Source organism: Canis lupus, chromosome 15 (assembly GCF_011100685.1).
Source record: "Canis lupus familiaris isolate Mischka breed German Shepherd chromosome 15, alternate assembly UU_Cfam_GSD_1.0, whole genome shotgun sequence".
In the NCBI taxonomy this organism is placed as follows: Eukaryota; Metazoa; Chordata; class Mammalia; order Carnivora; family Canidae; genus Canis; species Canis lupus.
The window spans coordinates 25,111,436-25,135,099 of record NC_049236.1 but is presented as its reverse complement, the minus strand read 5'-3'; the positions used below and the strand labels follow the sequence as shown (position 1 = coordinate 25,135,099).

General features: G+C 34.7%; 1 protein-coding gene across 3 annotated transcripts in view; it reads right to left on the bottom strand.

Moving 5' to 3' along the window:
* LOC119877031 (protein O-mannosyl-transferase TMTC2) overlaps nt 1-23,664 on the bottom strand; it is a 387,501-nt gene that overhangs the window by 128,344 nt on the left and 235,493 nt on the right. For all 3 annotated transcript variants that reach the window (XM_038558567.1, XM_038558566.1, XM_038558568.1), the window contains 3 exons: nt 15,714-15,799; nt 14,843-15,027; nt 13,681-13,759 (listed from right to left, as the gene is read on the bottom strand). In XM_038558567.1, the coding sequence (XP_038414495.1) occupies nt 13,681-13,759; nt 14,843-15,027; nt 15,714-15,799 (350 nt within the window). The remainder of the gene's footprint in view (nt 1-13,680; nt 13,760-14,842; nt 15,028-15,713; nt 15,800-23,664) is intronic.

The following is a 23,664-nucleotide window of genomic DNA, read 5'->3' as shown; positions in this document are numbered from 1 at the left end:
TGTGTCTCTCATGAATAAATAAATAAAATCTTAAAAAAAAGAAACCAACCCTATTCTAAAAGGTCAGAATGGCTCTAAAGCCCATGCTTTTCTCCATGGCATCAGGCTGCCTACCATACAAAGTTTATTATTTATCGAATACCTACTAACATCTTGAATATATTTATACTTTTATATTATCTGTACACTGTAATTTACATCAGTCCCATTTCACAAATGAAGAGGCTGTGGCTCACTGAGACTAAGCGATTTGTTCAATATTCAAAACTAAGCAAATTCCAGATTCAGGATTCAGGTTAGAGTTCTTTCTGGTTCTTTCTACCATACCATTCTGTCCAAATACTATAAAAAAATAATTAGAGAGGAGATAAAATAACTGCGAAAAGTGCCACTGGTGGATTCAGTTTTAGGAGAGAATGACATATATGTAATTCTTCAAGCTTGATTAAAATACTAAAATCATAAAAATAACATGAAGGAAATGGCCACAGGAAAAGAAAATTTTACATTCAATAGGGAAGGAAATGAAAATACTTGATCAGGAATAGGGTGGAGAAAGGAGGGTTAAGTTATCTTCTCTGGTACTGTAATTCTCCTTAACTTACAAGAATAGAAAAAAAATGTTTAGAGCACCCAGGAGGAAAGAAGCAATGATGACTATTTTTCCTTCTTTTTTTTTTTTTTTTTTATTTTTTTATTTTTTTTCTATTTTTCCTTCTTATCCTGCAGGAAAAAAAAAAAAAAAAAAAGACATAAAAGAGGCACTTTCATAAGAATGAGAAGATTTGCTGTGATGATGTAGTGATGAGGTTCATCACCCAGATTTATTTCCGATTCCCTTGCAGACAAAAGGGATTTGGATGTCTCCAGGCCGGCTTCAAGCAGATATAAACCAGTTTCAGATGCAGAACAAATAATGTCACTCTTCCTCCCTAAAAAGCCCTGGGTCTAAATAACTCAGGCAAAGGCTAACTCCTTAAAGGAAGGAATGCTGGATTATTGATGATGTAATAGTCCAGATCTCACTGATTCTCATGTTTCAAGTTACTGGACAGCTCTGCTTACAGATAAAGGATAGAGTATGTAACAGGCCATACTACCCATACTTGCTAGAGTTACCTTTTGTTTCTCTCATCCCTGTTCGATCGTATATCTCTGCGTCAAGATTCAGTTTAGATTCTCCTTTTTTTGTCTTGCCATTTTGTTGAGATATAATTAACCATACAACTCTGTGTGAATTTAAGGGGTAGATCACAATGGCTTGATTACATATGCTGTGAAATGATGACCACATGAGTTCAGTTAACATTCGTCATCTGACATATATTTTTTTAAAAAGAAAAACAAGGGCGCCTGGGTGGCTCAGTATGTTAAGAGTCTGCCTTCGGCTCAGGTCATGATCCTGGGATCCTGGAATCAAGCCCCACGTAGGGCTCCCTGCTCAGCGGGGAGTCTGCTTCTCCTTCTCCCTCTGCCTCTTCCCCTGCTTGTGCTCTATCTCTCTCTCTGTCAATAAATAAAATCTTTAAAAAATAAAGAAAAAAAAAGAAAAAAATTTCTTTTCCTGTGATAAGAACTTTCAAGATCTACTTCCTTAGTTACTTTCAAATATGCCATACAGCTGTGCTAATGGTAGTCATCATGTCATACATCACGTCCCCAGTATTTAAGTATCTTGTACTGCAAGTTTGCACCTTTCCACTGCCTTCATCCAATTCTCACATCTCCCAATTCCCTATTTAAAAAAAACACTAAAACAGGGATGCCTGGTGGCTCAGTCGGTTAAGTGTCTGCCTTCTGCAAGTATTTAAAAATAAATAACTCCATAATCCCCCAAATGATATAATTATTTTAGATTCACCATGGCCTAGTGTCTTATATGTAGTCATTTCACAAACTTGTGACAATTAAAAAGGAACTATTATATTCATGGATTTTCTAGATAATCTAGTCAAGACTAACCATATCTAGATTGTTCTTTTGTAAAAGTTTAAATATTTATGTATTTATCTAATTATAAGCTTTATATCTGCTTATGATAAAGTTGGGGAGATCATAATTTTATAAAATGAAATGAATTCTACTACTCATAGATAGTGGTAAAATTCTGATGTATTTCTAGATTTTATTTTAAATATTGAAAAAATTAATTAATCAATTATTCTGTTAGTTTTAAGTATTTAAGTTCCTTCTGCTGTTTTACTATGTTAAATAAAAATAGGATTATTTCAAAACTTAAACTTTCTCATTAAGCTTAATATTCAATGTTTTATTACTCAAATTTCTCCTCCAATTTTTTATGCAGGTACCTTACTTCAGCAATTATCCTCCTGTTTTGTAACTGTCTTCGTTTTTTTTTTTTTTTTTTTACATATCTGTTAATATTATGTTAGAATACATACATAGCAGTGGAATTCTTTTTTTTTTTTTTTTAATTTAAGATTTTACTTATTTATTCATGATAGACACAGGGGAGTGGGCAGGGATACAGGCAGGAGGAGAAGCAGGCCCCATGCAGGGAGCCCAACATGGGACTCGATCCCGAGGCTCCAGGATCAGGCCGTGGGCTGAAGGCGGCACTGAGCTACCCTGGCTGCCCCTAGCAGTGGAATTCTCCAGCTAAAAAGCATTAGCAAATTGAATGGTCAGGATACAGAATACCAAGTTAGCTCATCAAAATACTGTACCTATTTCACTTCTACAAGTATTATATAAGATCAACTTTTCTAAGTCCTCAGCAAAATGAGATTCTAGTATTTTTAAATGTCCATTTGAAAAAGAAAAAAATGCTATTATTTCGATTTTCCTACTTTAATTCTTAATGAAAATTCATTTATTTTTTATAAAGTTTTTCCACAAATTCTTAGCCATGAGTATTTTTTATTTGCAAGTCATTGATTTTTTCCATTTATAGTTTTAAGCCATTTTTCAACTAAGATATATTCTTTATCTTTTTGATATGCAAAAGATGGTTAAAAGGGTTTTTCTGTCAACTACGTTAACTTTTACATATGCAAATTAAGTTGACTTTGCCTTTGTAGCTTTGTTACTGTCTTTTATGCTTAAGGAAGTCTTCTTTATCATAGGGATATAAATTCTAATTATATAGTTGTATTACTAAAATTAGCTACTTATTCCATATGAAATACATTTGCCATATAATGTGGAATCCAGGTCTAATTTTATTTTTTCCAAACATCATTTAATCAATTGTCCCTGATTAAGAACTCCCTTTCCCTCGCAATATTTAATTTCACGTTTATTATCTACAAAAAAACCCCTAAGAATTCTGATCTGTGTGTAGGCTCTCCATTCAGTCCCACTGGTCTGCTCTTCAGTTTTTATACTAATATAACACTGCTCTAACTACTGGAGGTTTTTCTAATATTTTAATATTGAGTAGAGCATGTCTCCCATTATTCTTCTCTAACCCCCCTTGACTCTATTTTCCTATTATGTCTACTGGATAAATTTTAGAATCATTTTGTCAAATTTTTGATAAGTCTTTCTGAAATGTTTATTGCAAGTGAATTATAATGTATGAATCAATTTGAAAGGGAAATTTCTAGAAAAATGAGTTTCCTTATCCAAGATTAGTATTCAGTTCATGTATTAAAGCTTCCTTTCCCTTTTTTATATACCTATCTTTCCAAGTATACTATTCCTGATCTCAAGCGCTAGACTGTGAGATGTGTAGAGCCAGATAGAAAACCCTGTAGTACACTCTTCGTCTCTCCTCTAACCTAAGTTCAGAAAGCCTCTGGCTCCAAAGAGTTTCGAAAAATTTCTGATGAATAATTGAGCATACTGAGTATCAACTTAAGATTTCAATGTTGTATTTTTACCAAGAATGTCACTGAAGAGAAATTTCCAAGTAATTCCATTTTCTAGAATCTGTGGCCTGAAAGAACCATATGACATCAGGAGCCTATTACATCAAGAGTTTAACTTGCTGTGATTTTATTCTCACTTTTTAATTCACTATATTGGCATTAATATAGAAACCTTGGGGAGTCTGGCTTTTTAAAAATTTATATATGTCATAAACTTAACTGTAGGCCATCAAAGTTTGTGAATCTCTTATATTTTCATCCTAATCCTTTCCTCAACCTGATCTTATCCTTGTAAAATAACACAGTTCAGTTGCGTTGGATACATTAGTTCTGATGGGAAATGCTCAGTAGCTACTGTACAGGGCAGGAAAAAATAAATTAAAATGGTTACAGAAATTAGAAGCTGTTTTGTATCTGACGACACACTTCAACAATTAAATAACCTCTTCCACTGTGGTGGAGGGATTAGAAGTAAAATGAAATACGAGTCTTAAATTATGGAGGGTTATGAAAAGGTTCAACATGTTAACGCTTCACCAAGTTCTACTGCATCAAACTTAAGAAGAAAGCTGAAAGCCAGAATGGGTAGTTTTAGAGCAAAAAGAGGAAATGTAACGGAAAAAAAAACTGAATATGCATCTTATTAAATAAAAAACTAATCATCAAGAAAGAGTTTAAATTTTAGTGAAAGTTAAAAAGGTTCCTAATTTCTAGTGTAAGGTTATATAGAGGAAACATCTGATGTGCCATCAAAATTTAACTTGGAAAAAAGCCAGGAGCCTGGGTCAATATTTCATTACATGCTACTGGGGTCCTGGACTTGTTTAGGCTAATCAATTCCCTTTATGTTTTCACAGAAATAAATCACTGAAAATAGTTAATCAACAAATATTAGAGCTAATCCTGTTAAATGCTCAGAATTTTCCAAAATACAGAAGTTGAGACTGTGTGTTTTCATTTGTATGTTGGTGGAGGTGATGATCTTCTCCCCCCAAAATACAATACTGTCCTCAATACAATACAATGGAGAAAATAAAATGGCTTAATACATCTGGAATAACCAGGGATCACTAGAAATACAAAGAAGTGCTAACCTGGGTTTTAAAAACCAAGGTTTACAATAGAGGAAAGAAAAAAGAATGAATAAATGTTGTACTAGCCTGTAAAGAATTAATGAAAATAACAGTATTTGAAGACATACAACTTGAATATTTGCAGGAAAATATCAAAAGAGTATAATAAAAGCATTTTTAGTTTTATACATATCTTCTTGGGAATGTATTTCACATGTATTTCTGGATCAAGCAATATATCTCTATAACATAACAAATACTTTATTTTAAACTGTATTTTTCTATGAATATTACTTGCTAAGATTTATCAGATAATTAAAAATTCATCCTATTTGTAATGATGACTTGAAAATAAGATTTTATAACAAACAGTTCAAAAACACCATGCCCGTAAGTAACATGTTGGCAAAAGTTTTGCAATCTGGAAGAAAACTTTGCATGCTCTTTTTAAATTCTTTATTCAATTTGAGTATGACAGTAGTTCCTAGTCATTTGGGAAGTTAAATGAGATTTTTATGTAGAAAACAGTCTCTCTTTAACCAGTAGGAAAAACAGGTACAAATGCATACACAGTGAAGCACTCACAGTAATGCATTTAATTTTTATTTATTTTTAAGTGTATTTGTTTACTTTTAAAGTAATCTATACACCCAATGTGGGGTTCAAGCTCACAACCTTGAGACCAAAAGTCAAATGCTCTTCCGAGTGAGGCAGCCAGGTAATGTGTTTAATTTTAAACTTTATTTGTATTACTTTAGATACATGTAACTTACAGTTTCCTTGACACTGATTTTCAAAATTACATCCTTTATAATGAGATTTTCTTCTTACTCAGGATTATATCAATTTTATCTAAATGTTTTCAAAATTGGCAACTTTTAAGAATGCCAGATTTTGAAATCCAGTTAATTTCTCAAGTATAACATATCCATTTTTAAAAGAATAATCTAATCCATATTTACTGCTGAGTAAAAGACTCACTTCATGGATATTGCCCAATAAAAGAGCAAAACATATGCTTTTTTTTTTCTCATTAATTTCTACTGAAGCATCAGAAAATATATTTTTTTCAAGCAGAAATACTGAAACTCTAGAAATCAGAGAATAAGGATATAATTAGGTATTAATTTGAGTATATTCATTTCCTTATAACTCAATTTAAAAATAACGTTTTGAAACTTCAATCTTTTCCTTTACCACTAAACTGGCAAAAGTATGAATTAATGTAACAGGTGGGCTCATGTGGTTTTAATAGCAATGAAATATAATCAACTGTCTCATATCATATTTCCAGGAAAGCAAGTGACATCTAGACCAAGCATGATTCTTAGCAACCCTACTATTGGCATGAAAGTGTTCAAATTCCCCATAGGGACCATATATCTTCTGGTCCCGGGTTTAATTGAAACTTTAAACAAAATATATTACCAATTTAATGCAGCCGAACTAGATGTTGGCCTCTGCAGTATACAGACTAATGCCTAGCAAATTAATGTCTGTAACCATAGCACATAATGTAGAATCTGTACCAAGAATGAATGGTGAAAAGAAGAAAATTAAACCACTGCAGTTTTATAATGTAAAATGAACTTTGAGAAAGAGAATCTTAATGATTTTGATTATGAATTTTATATATTTATTCTTTTTGATACACAGCCAAAAGTTCATGATTTCCTTATCTTGTTGGCTCCATATCTTACAAAATGAACTTCTAAAATCTCTCAAATTTACATTTCACTTTTTTGGACTGGGAGACCCAACAATGGTCTCCTGGTCTCGTCCTTTCTGATGATGAAAAAAATCAAAGTGCAATAAATAGATTTATCTTAAAACCTACAAGTCAGTAATCTTTTTGGAGGCACATAGATCAATGGCTAACCCAATTACATGGTCATACTTATATCTGTAGGGCTGACTCACTAATTTTCAAGAGTGCCAGTGGAAGCAATAGTAGGAAAATCACCAGAACTCAAAACAGGGGAAGCAGATGGTATAAAAAGCTTAACACTACCAGAGTGTTAATGCTTCCACACTTGAAGGATGTGAAGTTCAGATCTCACACAGTTGAAAACCATCTCTTTCACAGTCAGCATGCAAAATGCCTTGAGCAATACACTTAAGAACAGCCAGTCACAGAAGAAAACATTAAGTATGTGAACCATCAAGTCAAAAACTTATTCTGAGTATCTTGATGCTACATGCATTCTAAAACAAGGTGAGGTAAACACACACACATACGTGTGTGCTTGTGCTAGAATAATTCAGCAAAAATAAATGATTGAATTAAAAAAAAATACCTAGCAAACCAAAAAACCTACAGAAGGCTGAGAGAAAAACAGAATCTTTTACGGCCATTCCACCAACTGAATTCAGCATATAATGTACCTTATTTCAAGTAGAGTTAAGGTAAATTTAAAAGAAAGAATTTTTGCATTTTGTTTTCAGGAGGTATATTTGTATATTTGACATCTTGTCGTCAGTTCTTACCTGAGAGTAAGGAATCTAGCCATTTATGACACTTGACTCCTTTATTCCACAAGTCTCTTTCTTAAAAATACAATTCTAAAATTTGGACAAGTTTTTACTCCAAAATTGCTCTAATACATTCACTGTGTTTCCTATTTATTGTTTTGTTCCCCATTCTGACTGACTGGCTCAAATACATTTAAGGAAATCTCTTGTAATTAAAGAACTGAGGTTTTTAATACAAAACTTAAAATTATTATTATTTTTTTTAAGATTTTATTTATTTTTTTATCCATGAGACACAGAGAGAGAGAGAGAGGCAGAGACACAGGCAGAGGGAGAAGCAGGCTTCATGCAGGGAGCCCGATGTGGGACTCCAGGATCACGACCTGGACTGAAGGCAGCGCTAAGCCCCTGAGCCACCCGGGCTGCCCCAAAACTGAAAATTAAATAAAATGATTCCTCCCTTACTAGAGAGTATAAGGAGAAAACATCTTTTCAATTTCAAATCTATATAAGTAAAAATTTGTTAGTTGCAGACTGTTGGAGAAAAATATATTTTTCTATCACTGAGCTGGGATTTTAGAAGCAATAGGGATGTGTATTAAAAGAAAACTAGAAATTTTCAGATTAAGAGAATCAAAATGGTAAAATCAAAATAAAGGCAAATAAGGCAATAAACAGCAATGGATCATCATCATGCCATTCCCCTGGAAGAAAATACAATCTCTCTGTAACATAAAAAGTGTGTTACCCATTGTAAACACACATTTTTTTTTTAAAGAACAGGAAAATATAAATATGTATGCAAATTTGACAACTAGTGTCACCTTAGAGATAAAAAAGAGATTTTTCTTGTTTAGTTGGTTTGGTTTGTTTGGTCCAGACCACATAGCACAAGCTACAGTTATAGACAAAATATTCTCAAGGTTAGATAATATAATTTTCATTCTTATTTATAGGCATTTACATATCAAGGGAAGATACTGAAGAGCTCCAGACCAACTGTGAAATCACCTAGAAAGTTCCATAAGAACAGGAAGCATATGGGCTATTTCCATTTCATACTACTATCACCTTTGTAACCTCCACCCAGCACTTGTGACTTAAAAAATTTTTTTTTTGCATACAGAGTTTTTTCTAAATGGAGCGATTATACACTGCAATGACAAGGCAGTAGTAACTCTAGATTCCCTATTACTCCAGGCAACATGTTATGCCCTTTTGTTCTCAAGATATATTAACAAGATGAAATGGCTTAAATTGCTTATATAATTAACCCAACAATTAGTTTGCATTGAGAAAGCCAAGTAATTTTATTTTAAATAGTAAATAGGCTCAAAATGACCTTTGGGATTGGAAGGGCTCAAACTGATAAAAGTAATTAAAAGTTACAGCCTAATTTAGCTTTCCATAATCTCAGGAATATTCAAAAGCAATGTTTTCATATGCATAATAAGGGAAACAAACAATTATAGAGACAAAAAAGGAAAAATTAAAGGTGGTTAAAAATTATCCTACATTAAAAAATTTTAATATCTTGCATATTTCATTTTTGTAGGTGTTTTCTCATTTTTAGTAAAAACGTAGAGGTTTTTTCATATATATTTGGACAAGGAATAAGACAAATATACCTATGTCTACATCTAAATACATTTTGCTGATTTTTTACATAGGTAAATAAAAGCTATATTAACATAGTAAAGAACATGCCAATTTCAGTAACACACAAGGGTTAAATAGAAAAAGCATTTGAATTTAAATCAGGATACAACCTTTCTGGGGCCCTGGGACTGGCTCAGTTGGTGGAGCATGCAACCCTTGATCTCAGGGTTGTGGATGTGAGCTCCATGTTGGATGCAGAGATTACATAAAAATTTAAAAATCTTAAAAAACAAAAACAAAACCCCAGAAACTACCCTTCTGGTTTTAACACAAACTATAATCCTAAAAAGATCAACTCAACTCTTTGGGTGTTAATTTCTACTTTGTGAAATAAAAGACATTATAACAGGAGGAATTTTTAAGATAAGAATCTTCCATCTCTAACATTCTAAGACCCTAAAATATAACTATAATTTGAGAAGAGGACAAACCGAGATTCAATTAAGGCCTACAATGGGTGTCAGAATAAAAAAAAAATTATGCCTAAGTGTAGAGGAAAAAATATGTCATGACAGGAAAAGGAGAAGAAACTCTAGCCTAAATATGATTATTTTAATTTAGAGGGTGTTTTTTGTTAATGAAATTCAGTCAACTGGGCATTAACTGAGTATGCTGTTTCACTTTTGGTTAACAGAGTTAACGTAGACAGACCCAAGCCAAACGTGATCCCTGTTGACTGTCTGTGATTGCAAGACCATCACTAGGCAAAAATCTTATGTACAAAGAAATCATACGTATGTGGGTAAATACAAAAAGAACTGACATACTACAAGCAAAGACTTTGGGGCTTACAGTCCCTCAGGAAGGACAGTGACTATAATGGAAGGTAATATTATGAAACACTCACCAGGTAGGGCATTTGGTCCAATATGCTGTACTTTCACTACCTAAATCAATCCTCAAACTGATGCTCCTTTTTTTTTTAATAATAAATTTATTTTTTATTGGTGTTCAATTTGCCAACATACAGAATAACACCCAGTGCTCATCCCGTCAAGTGCCCCCCTCAGTGCCCGTCACCTATTCACCCCCACCCCCCACCCTCTTCCCCTTCCACCACCCCTAGTTCATTTCCCAGAGTTAGGAGTCTTTATGTTCTGTCTCCCTTTCTGATATTTCCTACCCATTTCTTCTCCCTTCCCTTCTATTCCCTTTCACTGATGCTCCTAATAGAGATGTCTTATACTTGGGGAAACTGAGGCTTCCGTTTAGTATTTTGCTCAAAGTCACCTAGCTTAAGGGTCAAAGCCATAGTGTGAGCTGGGGCTATCTGACTTCACACCACAGTGAATCTCCATTTAACCCTACCTGTTCTCTCACGTGGCAACAGAGACCCACAAAAATAATGTTTATACAACTGGCTAGGATCAATTTTAGTAGTTACTTTGCAATGTGGTCTCTTACTATTTCACATATTCAAATACTTTGCTAATTACAAAAGCCACCGAGGTGAAAGTTTATTTATTTATAAAAATAACATTTAGTATCTTCTGCTTTGTATCACTGGCTATGTTTGTAATTCACATAATTTTGGATGGCTTCATTCTCAACAGTTTCTGTTACTATCATCTTGATCTTATGAAATCAAAAGAATAATGAAAATATATTTTAAATAGGATTTTTTTTGAAGGTTACTTAGAAATTGCCACTAAAAAAAATCAACAGTCTTAGATAAAATATAGAAAAATTAAATTGGGAGGCAAATTAATCAGACGTGTCATTTTCTGTTAATATACAAATGGGAAAAATCTGCTCATGTGGTGTTAAGGATATGTCAATTACTGGCAGGTAGCATACAAAATAGAAGTTTCTCATGAAACGTTCAAAGGAAGGGAAAATATGAGGGACTAGAGAGTTTTGTTTTGTTTTGTTTTGTTTTTTTAAAAAGCCACTGCCATGAATTGAGTTATTAAACTAAAAAGAACACTCAAATATAGTTGTATTTTTTTCACACATACCCCTTTTTTTCTCCTAACCTCCAAATAAACTAGAAAATAGGATGGAAAAAGGATAATGTTTGTATGTATAAACACAAGTGCTTGGGCAGGGGTGGGGATGGGGGGGATGGTTAGTGGTCCTGAAAGTGTCAATGAATGAGCCCTGAGAAAAATGAATACTTACAGGCTGAATCCAGCCAGACATTATAATCCATCACTGATCCCTAAAGGGCACTAATAATATGTAAATGTGTGAATTAGAAGACACATTCAAGGCTGTTGATAAACTTGATAGGATAATCAGCACATGCTGACAGACTAATGAAACTGATGAACTGATAGGGCAGCTTATCTCCTGGGCCATTTTTTCTCTTGTCAAATGGAGGCTAATCAAAATGTATTAGGAGTTAAGGCAAATACTCAGAGGATTTCACCCATTTGATTAGGAGGTGAACTCACTCTGAGAAAATTATAGTTTCGTGAACAATTGAAACTATAAAACCTGCTCAGCTGATAGACCCTCACCTAAAATTAAACAGAAGGCAGCCACCATAATTATGGAAGGAATCTGGAATTTTAAATTATATTGGGATTTTCCCCTTGCAAACTGTCACAGTGCTTTTCAGAGTCCGGGCGAGATGACCTCTTTCTATAATGAAAAATAAGACAAAGGACTAATCAATAACCCCAGGGACACACTTATCGTTTGCTGCCTGTGTGTGCTCAGCATCTGTGTAACCATATGAGACACAGATCCCAAGGTACCAGCTGAATTTTCAATCAAATTTATTTGCATAAAATAATAGAATGAATCTTCTGAAATCACTAACTATAGTGAATATCACACTTCCTATTAACAATAAAGATGCCATATGCAGTCTGTTGCCAAGGAGCTGAGTCCTTTCCTCATTTAAAGAAAGACATCTCACTCGATAACTCAGGAAAATTGGGAATAAGGCCTTCCCATGCATTAGCGTTACAAGTAAAATCATAAACTAAAACTATTGTGCCTCCTTAGAGAAAACTGGAGAAAATAATCCTTTTAATATTCATTTTGACATGAATAATCATCCAGTGTTAACAGAAAAGTTAATTCAATGGGCAAATCGGTACTCTAGGCACACTTTGTGGACAAGTACATGGGTGGATACGTGTGCTGGGTGGATAGACTGATGGTAAAGGCTGCAGAGTAAAAGTTACTGCTTTAATTTTCTAGAATTTTTAATTCTTAAGAGAGTGATAGCAAAAGTACATTTAATGAAGCTAGATTTTTTACCTTGCAGTAATTATACAAAAGAGAAAAGAAACCACAACTAAAACCCTACCTCAGGGTCCTCTTTCACATGAGCACTAAATCACTCCATTGTTCATAATTAACTGGGGGTGGGATGCCCAGAGACACGAGATGAAAATATTGACCTCTTCCAAATTATGGGTTTTTTCCTGTTTACTGACCTGTGCCTCATTCTATCTTTCGAAATTTTTTTTTTCTCATTTATGAAAAAGAGAAAGTGAGAAGTGAGGGTCTTTGCTAGCCATATATTTTCTAGTTTGGGAAGGTCTGGGATTTTCTGTGTGTGCTCAAGCCACACAGCTATGATTTCTCAAATCGTAGAATATAGAAGCATAAAATTATCCTAAAAATTATGTAGTCTCATTTATTTTATATGCATAGAAATAGTAAACAACTTAATCAAGTTAATGAGAAAGGAAAATCTGAGTTTGCAAATTGTGCTTTGGAAATAAAATCTTTGATTTTTCTTCTCTCCCTTAAGCAGAAATAGCAGAGTTGGTCAATCAGCAGGGCATCTTAAACTGCAGGGATTCTTTTCCAAGTCACATAGTCAATAGGTAGTCTTCAGTTGTGTCTACTATCAAATAGATATGGTAAAAATTTACTACAAGGCGGTCACAAGTCAATCATAGGCAATATTTTATCAGAAATTCTAGTTCTTGGTCTCTTACATCTAGAAAACTCCATGTCCTAACATACGCTTTTTGACGAATAAGAGGACAAATTATTCAATGTGGAAAAGTAATGAATGTAGTAGCACATTTACATTCTTCGCAGTACTGTTCTCACTCTAAAATAACACTCTGAACAACCTATTGTGATCCAAAACCTTATCAATGAAAACCATTACAAGTTGGTTCAGTTATTCTCATCTTTTAAAAGCACCAAAATCATGACTCCCTATATCATGCCATGCTTATTTGGGGGAATCTGATTAAGAAAGTAATGATCAAATATTCTCATGAATTTGATAAATCATTGAGAAAAAAAATATTTATCACCATTTTTAATTTCTAGGGTCTAGCTAATACTCAATATCCAAATGGGTTTGTAAGAACCTTGCAATAACTCTAGATCAGCTAAGAATCAGTATATGATTGCTCTTGTTAGAATAAACGTGCTTTGTCAGGGTCTGGCTGGCTCAGTCAGTACAGCATGCTACGCTTGATCTCTGGGTCATGAGTTTGAGTTTCACACTGGGGGTAGAGTTTACTTAAAAAAATAATTAAAAAAAAAAAAGAATGAGTGTCTTTTGTGAACATTTGAAAGTATCACCCAACTGTGAATAAGTTTTTATGCGTATGTGTGAGGATCAATGATACGATTTATTTGAATTCTATTTAACAGAAGCACAGATTTTAATTTCTCCACGAGTCCCCAAAATGTAAGTTAAAATATTAGATTTTACTTACCCATCATGTTGTACAAGCTCTGTGGAGCAAACTGCCTCGGCATTTTCTGAATTGCTTCCTTGTATACGCTAAGGGCATCCTAATTTAGGAAATGAAAAAGAGACAAAGTTACAAGGATATTCACTACAAATAAAATGACAACATCCTTCAAAAATCAAAGCCTTCCATTGTTATTTCTAAATGGCTCATCAGGGGAAAATAATTGAGCTGTCTTGATATCATACTACCTCAATTTCATGAATGAAAATATTCAACCCACTTAGTGAAGAGGGCCACATAAAAATTTAGACTACTTTAACAAGGAGTCAAATGTTGCCAATGCTCATTTATTTTAAAACAAATTTTCCAGTTCACATAGATTATTTAGTTTTTTTTTAAAAAAGGTAAAGTTTACATTTGGAAGTTACCCATAATCATCTAAAATCTACAGTTACTTCAAGCCAGGTAACCAATAAAATAAAATAGCAACTAACAAATCTTCTGGCTACTGATATCCACTGAAATTATGAAATGTAATTATTTTAAAAATTGTATCTTTATCCTTATATTGTAGTCTTAGTATACATGGTGTAGGAGTATGGGTTTGAGAGACACAAAGGGAGGAGCAGTTTTAAATGTGAGAGAAAAAAAAACCCATGCAGGCAGGCTTCGTGTGACAGAAAGGGTACACACACCTCCCAGTTTCTTGTACAACATCCCAACTCCAGTACTCTTCCTCTCACTCCAATTAAAAAAATAAATTTTCATTTTATTACTATTAGAGAAAGAACCAAAATAAATGGGTAGGATTAACACCAAATTCACTTCCTTAATATCCAGAATGCAAACAATGTATTTTTTTTAAACATCAAACACTGGATATAACACTGTTTCTTGGATCATAAAATCAAAGAGACTAAGCAAATAAGCTTGAGAAACAACACAGGTTATTTCCCTTTGTAGAAGAGCCACCGGTGCTCTGAGAAATTCATAGGAAAGAAATCTTAAGTTTTATTTAGCAGAGATTCTTTTCCAAATGAATTTCACCATACAACTCTTAATAAAAACTCCTATTAACTTAAGTGAGCAAAGTGTCCCTCAATGAGATCGCAGGGTAGAAAAAAACATGGAGTCTTGGACCAAGAACACAGGAGAAAGAGAAAGGGTGGGGTTTGGGCCTGACCTCGTAGTGTCCCTGCTCATGATAGAGTTTCCCCAGGTTGTAGAGACAGCTGGTAACCGAGCTCTTATGTGCATGAGGGTCCTTTAGGTTTTCATCAGGGATCTCAGAACACTTGAGGAACGTGCGTCGGGCTTCTTCTGTCTTTCCTTGGTTCATGAGAATAATACCGGTGTTTAAATACGCAGCTGAGGAGGAAAAAAATGGGAAATACAAATGTGAAAAGATGATGTACACTGTGACAACAATAAAGTTATCTTACTCCACTTTAGCTTCTATGGATGATTTCTGATTTTATAAGAAATTGAAGAAATGAAAACTTGGGAAACAAATATATATGGGAACAACAATGAAGTAAGGAGTACAGGTGTCAATGAAAAATGTATGGATGGTCTTTGCCCTTGAAGAGCTGAAGAAATTTTGAGCTTAAACTCCGGATGAATAAAAGCTGTATTTATCTTAATATATTAAAAATGATAAATGGGTATTAAAACATGATTGACGGGACGCCTGGGTGGCTCAGCAGTTCAGCTCCTGCCTTCGGCCTAGGTTGTGATCCTGGAGTCCCAGGTTTGAGTCCCATGTCGGGCTCCCTGCATGGAGCCTGCTTCTCCCTCTGCCTGTGTCTCTGCCTCTCTCTCTCTGTGTCTCTCATGAATAAATAAATAAAATCTTTAAAACAAAATAACAAACAAACAAACATGATTGAATGGAGAGACATGTAATTATTAGAGGCTCACTCATAATCTGATAAGTATTTAGAAATAGAAATAGGAAGGTTTTTTTCCCTCTGAGGCTGTAAGTCAGCAAGATCATTTTCATGGATAAATAAGGAAAAAAAGAGGTGTTTTGAAAGGACTTGCATATTACTTACAAGCCAGTGTAGGCCTGCTTCCGATGGCCAATTTGTAATAATGTAATGCTTCTGCAAACCTGCTGTTCTCCTGGAGAAGTAACCCTCTGCATGAGGAAAAGAGAAATTTGGAGACGGACTGTGTTACTATACATCAAACCACAAATTTGTATTTTATACTTCAAAAATAAAAATGGTTAACGGGGCTATAAAAATGCTGACCCGGTACGATAAAAATAAATTCTTAATAGAAGGAAATGATTCCTCAGGAGAGAAAATACTAGAGAGGTATCAGCTATGTTTATGTTGCATTAGAAAGTATTAAGAAGTATTTCAAAGAGCCCTTTACCCCCAGTGAACTTTTTCCTTTCCGGCAATTTTTCTCTCCCACTGGAATGACAAACCACCTGGATTTCTTCTTGGAGCATGCACAGTTTTTCACCAGTTCAGAAAGGAAACTTGTCTAAGGCAGTGATATATATATATTATATTTATATATATTTATTTATTATATTTATGATATAATAAATGATATAATAATAATTAATATATTATATTTATTTATTTATTGAAACATGAGGACATGAGGTGACTCTCCCCCTAACCATACTACTGGGGAAATATTGGTCAAAGGCATAAGGGAATCTGGGTCAATAGGATAAAGAGAGTCCGAATTTAATTAGATGCCATTAGATGCCATAAAGGAACAGAGTAAAAGACTAAAGGTTGTCCACATTGTGATTTCCTGGATTTGGTCAAATAAGTCTGAATTTCAGAACACTGGGCAAATCTCACTTCACTATTGTGAGACATGTTTTTGACTACAGACCCTCAGATCCCACAGGCCTCGTGAGGAAGATCCTCAGGCTGTGGCCACGTGGATTATCCATCATTCCAGACCCCATTCTCATGACCTAAATCAGAATCAATTATAGTCCTATCTATGAAAATACAGTGTCAGGGAATTGGACTAAGTCCAAAAGGTCTCTCAGAGGCTTTTAATCTATGCCTGTTCTGTTGTAATCAGCAGGTATCTCACAGACATTTGGCACCTCTACTAGGCCTGAGTACTTAACAATCTCAATCTGTAGGATCCACTTGCCAGCTGCTGAGGCCTTTGCAAAATGAGAAGGCTACTGATAAAAACGTACCATTTTATAAGATGTTTTTTAAACATTCAGCTTTCTATTTAATGGGCAGCACTGAAAAAATACCTGAAGAAAATCATTCCCAAATTAATGTTTGCTCACTTGTATCATTAGCAAGGATTAACCTCACTACTTTTTTTTGTTTGTTTGTTTTTTGATGGGGGTGGTGGTGGGCAGAGAGACTCTTGAGTAGGTTTCATGCCCAGCGCATGAGCCAGATGTGGGGTTTGATCCCACAACTGTGAGATCCTGACCGGAGCCAAAATCTAGAACGGATGCATAACCAGACTGAGCCACCTGGGTACTCTAAACTCACTAATTCTAATATTTGTTTAAAAGTCATCTAAATAGATCAAACCATTCCAAAGCACATTAACATCACTTACATAGATACATAAATGTACACTTCTATAAAACATTTTGAGCAACAGTTAATTTGATCATGAAACTGATACGCTTTGCTGTTGAGTATACTTTTTTAGCTGCGAGAAACAAACTTTCCTGCGGTACTCAAGAGTTTGTGAAGAGGTTCAACTGTCTTTAAAAGTAGGTATATACCTGAAACTAATATTAACACTGTATGTCAACTATACTTCAATAATGTTAAAAAACTTTAAATATGACAAAGATATGAAATATTCTTTGTAAAGACCTGATTATCTGTTTTTTAAAAGGTGAAACTGCTAAAGAGAAGGAATACTCACCTGCTTTTCAAAAAAGGAATAATTTTCTTTGTAACAATAATTTTATTGACAAAATGCTGGATTTCCAGTTAACTAAGCTCATATACATTATCTCATTTCAGAAACTTATCTGCAACCTTGATTACTTTTATCACTTTCCTTTGAGATTCAGATAACAAGGTCCTTCTCCTTTGATACAAGGCTAATGGCACCAGAGGAGAAATATGATCCAGATATTTAATCCTATTTTTTCTACCTACTTTAAGGAATCAAAATCCTTCTGTGAGCCTCTCTTTATCTAATATCCTCAATCCCTTTGTCCATTAGTTTCCTTTGCCTTAAAAATACAAAAAAATGTTCATGTGCCTCTTAGCACAGAAAGGAAAAAACCTTCTATAACCTGTATTCATTCCTATATCCACCTTTAACTACAGCTTATTGTTCTTCTCATCAGACTCAGACTTCCTTTCAGAACAATCTATAGTGTAAATGTCTAAGGACTCAAATCCCATTTACCCCTAAATCCAGTTATGGCTCTAATTATCAACCCCTCCCCTTCTAGTGTGCTCATATGAATGGCCCATGCAACTACAGAACTCATGACTATGTAACTCCTCTTCCTTCTTGAAACTGCGTCTTCTGCTTCCTGGAGACCAGTCTCCCCTAGTTCTCTTGATCTGGGACCATCCTATAGAGAATAATAAAGATGTCTCTTGAAGAGCATTCATATAGTCCTTTAAAAGAATTTGGTGCTTCAGAGGGCTTTGTCTTTCTTCTCTTTTCTCCACAAATAGTGTCTCTGTATGACATCACGCATATATATGCATATGCGTGTATATACTGTATATATAATAACTGTTCTTGATTCTTTTTTTTTAAAATTTTATTTATTTATTCATGAGAGACACACAAAGAGAGAGAGAGAGAGAGAGAGAGAGAGGCAGAGACCCAGGCAGAGGGAGCAGCAGGCTCCCAGCAAGGAGCCCGATGTGGGACTCAATCCCAGGTCTCCAGGATCATACCCTGGGCCAAAGGCAGACACTTAACCCCTGAGCCACCCAGGTGTCCTGACTGTTCTCAATTCTGAAGCAGGATTGCTCTCCTGACAACCAGATCTCTTTCTGACAGCTTACTGAGCTGCATCAATCTCAGTACTCATTGGAATTTCAAAATCAACACATCCCAAAATTGAAAAGAGCATCTCCTGATCAAGAATAAAAAGATAAACAAATGAAATAAATAAAAGGAGAAAAAAAATCTCCTCAGCAATCAGTACTGTCATTCACCACATTTACTAAAATCACAAACCTGATTATCATTTTTGACTTTTTGCTCATACAACTCCATGTTTTATAAAGTCTCCAAAACCCAACAATTCTTTTTTCTAACTCTTTACTCTGCCTCTCAAGGTTTATCCTTATGGCTCTGTCAGTCCTTTAATCTTTACTGTCACCTAAATAACTCCAACAGCCCACTAATTAGTCTCCACATAATTACATTTCTAAAGGGCAAATATGCTGTTAGGCTACACAGTATTAACATGAGGCGATAAGCACAGATCTTTGACAATGTGCCGGAAACCCATAAACCCTGCAAGCTGATGAGTTCAGCCTCATGGGCTCCCCAACGCAGACGTATTATATTCCTGTCATTTCCCAATTCAAAAAATACACAAAGAGGAGAAAATGATAAATAGCATGATCATCCCACCTAGACAGTCCTGTCCAGCCTGCCTTATTCTTTGGAGGAACCTAGTCCCACGGAGTGAGGCAGCAGGCGAGTGTCCAAGAGGATCATGTATCACACAGCTCTCTGAATCCGAGAGTCTCACTATGTTCTCTGAATAAAGTTAGCAATGGAGCTAAGTCCAAGTCAGACGGCTGCTGGGGCTGATTTCTCATGGCTAAAGATTTTAACTAAGCATCAACTATGCCCTAGCGTGCACGTGGCAAATGTGAACAAGACAGTTGCACTAGCCTGTGGATGCACAATCTATTGGAGGAGGCAAATAAGAAAATAAATGGTATGGAAAATGACTGTGCTAGAGGAGGGAGGACCAAGGCTGGCCCAGCTCATGAAAGGACAAGTGAAGATTCACAGAGTCCAAGTGACATTGGCAGAGGCTTGCGATAAGCAGCACTTAGCCAACAAAGGTGGTATCAGGTCCATGTTACAAAGGAAGAAAAGAGGTTCAGAAAATGCACCAAATAACTCTTGGGTTTATGATTAATAAGGGGCAAAGCCAGGACAAGAACACTGTTTCTCTGATAATAAATCCCCCACTCTTCCTAAAAGAAAAAAAGGGTAAAGAAAGTAATTGAATGTGAGGTACATGCATACTAGCTTATGTTCCCCTTTGCTCTAGCATTCTCCAGATTTTGTAAAACACTCACTTGCATCAATGCTCTGAAAAGGAATCCAACACAGTGCTGGCAGTTCAGGATGAAAGTGCATTATTTATAGCACTGTAATAACCCAAGCTTCTGTTGTTATTGCTGTTTGCCACATTTACGGAACCCATTCTCTATGTACTGAAGAGAGGATGGAGAACTAGAAACTCTTTACATTGTAATAGTTATGGTAAAAATAACAAAAGTCAAACTTATTGGGGGGTAGTGTGTCAAGTAGGCCACATGCAATCCATTCATTTATTACTCAACAATCACCTGATGAGGTGGGCTATTACACTAGCCCCATTTTACAGATGGACTTCAGACAAAAAAGTTCGGCACCATGCCAAAGGTCACACAACTAGTGAGAAGTGTGCTACAGCTGAAGCCCAGAAATCTGGTGATAAAAGAGGATCCACACTGAAAGAAATAATTCATACCAAAGGCTTTTCCAGAACTGTTTTAAATTGAGGACAAGAAAAAATAAATAAAATATAAAATAAAATAAAATAAAATAAAATAAAATAAAATAAAATAAAATAAAATAAAATAAAATAAAATAAAATAAATTGAGGACATGGTTTGTTTACATACTGATCATGTCAATAAAATCTTCTGGATCCTACATATATCAAAAATAAAGACACATTTTAACATACCATCAAGCCAGAATCTGATGAGAAATAATTTTACTCATTTTACATGAGGTTGCTTTATAATTAAGGAAACTAGCTCAGGCCATACGTTAATAAGCTGAAGTGACTTTTGAGAAGAAATTGAAAAAAAAAAGTTACTGATCTCTGAATAAGTGGTGGGGTCACTTTTACATATCTGTGTGTGTAGATGGATATATATATGTGTATATATATACATATATATATATTTATATACTTATATATGTATATATATACATATATATATATTTATATATATATATATAGTTTTTTAATAGAAGAAAATATTTCACTTCTCATATTTCTCCCCTAATGATTTATCTTTGATAAACAATGAAATTAAGCACCCAGTGAAGAAGACTACAAATTGGGGAAACCGAGAGAATAAATATTGTTTTAGTCAAAGGAAGAAAGTACATCTGAATCTATAAAGTACTATCATTCTAACAGTAAATTTTAGAACTCTTCATTTCCAAACCTCCCCCTACACACAAAACAGCAAAATGCCCTCTCTTAAATCCTTTCAGCTATTTTAAAATCTGTTTGTGATCATAAATTCTAAGAATCACCAATGAGTACGTGGAATTTTTTTTTCCCTGTAAAAGTTTTGTCCAGCTTTATGCCAGTCTCCCCTAACAACCCTGTGTTTGTGTAAAATGCCATTTTTAAAGAATCACAATAATCTAGACACTTGATAAATGAAAACCAGTCAAACTGATGATAACAGTGGATTGGACAGAGTTAAATGCAAACATTAAATGTAAATAGGCATACAAACCCCTAGCCGACTCTAAATATTGACAGAGATAGATGGGGAACATTTATTTAGCACAGAATTTCTCATTCAGGGATGACTTTTGTCCTCCCCACACCATCCCCCAGGGAACATTGGGGAATGCCTGGAGACATTTATGTTGTCATATCTCGGTGGATTCTACTGGCATCTAGTGGGTAGAGGCCAGGGATGCCAGTGAAGATGTAAACATGTTAGAAGACATAAGACAGCCCCCAAAATAAAGAATTTTCTAGTACCAAATACCAATAGTGCTGAAGTTAAGATACCACCATATTTTACACCTTGTATGTACTGACTGCAATACATCTCTTCAGAAAATAAGGTCTCCATGTCCTTGCCAATCACATACATGAACTATGCAAAGAATAGAGAAAAGAAATCAAGCTACAGGGATTGAATTATCTTTCAAGAAAAATCTACTTTATCATCACTTCTACTTTTTTCATTAAAAAAAGGCAAAAGGGAAATGGAATCTTCGAAAATTAAAAAGAAGAAGCATGACTTTCCTACTCTTAGCAGTACATCTGCACAAATGGTCAATGGCTCTTTGTACTAAGACTGCCCTCTATGTAGAACTGTAGAAGCATACAGATCTTCAAGCAAAGCTATGTTTTCCTCTCAAGTTCTCACAAAGGTCTTTCAAAATGGTTAAAATCTGAGATATTCAAAAGTTGGTACTAATAAAGCCTATCAATAGATGAAAAGTGTACTTTTCAAGAATATACGGGATGTCAGTGAGCTAATGTTTATACAGAACACGGGTGAAACAGGATAGGGTTTACAGAGTCATGTACCTTTAAAACTTACTAAAAATAGTAACTTCCTTTCCTTTGATTTCATCAAAGCATAATTTGGGGCACTCCTATCCTTGTCATATTAAACACTGACAATAAGATTACCCCCCCAAAAATGAATAAATATTTCTTGAATGAACCGTCTCTTGGTGAAGACAGACAAGCAAACAGTCCCAAGACAGAGTAAATAAAGTATAAAGTGTTTTGGGGAACACACAAACACCTTCCCAAGCTGACAAGTCAAGTGAGGCTCCTAGAGAAGTCAAGGATTCAGGGAATGAAATTCCAGACAGATCAAGCCATGCATATAAAAACTCAAAGTGAGTCTCAATCATTTAAATTTATATCACTTAAATCTGCCAACAGCAATAATGACAGGCTTCATAGAAATTAAATGACAATCTATATAGGAAGCATTCTGGAAAATGAAAAGCTAAAACAACTTAAAATTAAGATTATACTATTGAGAATATTTCAGTAATAAATAGTTTGTCTATTTTCTGGGCAAGCATACTTAGTAATCAAAATAAATCAGATAACTCAGTGTTTACAGGCAATGATTCACAAAATAATTTGCACGTCCTATGGCCCGAGGACAATAGCTCCCCCTCATCCGTGGTTTTGCTGTCTGTAGTTTCAGTCATTCGTGGTCAACCATGGTCAACTGTGGTTGAAAGGCAATCTTACTTCTGATGAATCATCAGAAGGTCAACAGGAGCCTAACACTAGCTCAGAAGGCCTACAATCGTTCCCCTCATCTCATCAGGTAGCTGTTTTATCATCTCACATCATCACAAGGAGAAAAAGAATGAGTATGGTACCATAAGATACTGTGAAGAGAAAAAGAGACTACATCCACAAAATTTTTATTACGCTATATTGTTATAATTGTTCTATTTTATTGTTGTTGTTAACCTCTACTGTGCCTAATTTACTTTTTTTTTTTTTTTTGGAGGATTTTATTTATTCATGAGAGACACACAGAGAGAGGCAGAGACACAGGCAGAGGGAGAAGCAGGCTCCCTGTGAGGAGCCTGATGTGGACTCAATCCCAGGACCCCAGGATCACGACTTGAGCCAAAGGCACACTCAACCTCTAGAGGGTCTGGTACTACCCAGTTTCAGGGATCCACTGGGGGTTTTGGAACATATCCCTCATAGATAAGTCCCCCTAGTTGGGACTACTATAGTAACAAAAACATGCTCATCTTAAATTGAGATGTTTTTCTGAATTTTGTTTGCTTGTTCTTTAACACATGTAGGTACTTTGAAACTAAGATGCTTTCTTCAGAGATAAAATATTATCAACTTTAGATATTCAATTTTATCCTAAGGTATTTATGCATTTAAGATTTCCCAATTGAAAATAATGAGCATTGGTTTGGAGACATATTTGAACTTTGCATTAACCCAAATTTCCTAATCAAATTGGATAATTTAGCTAATGACTCTAATAATGGCATTTTATATAATTTAACTGTGAAATG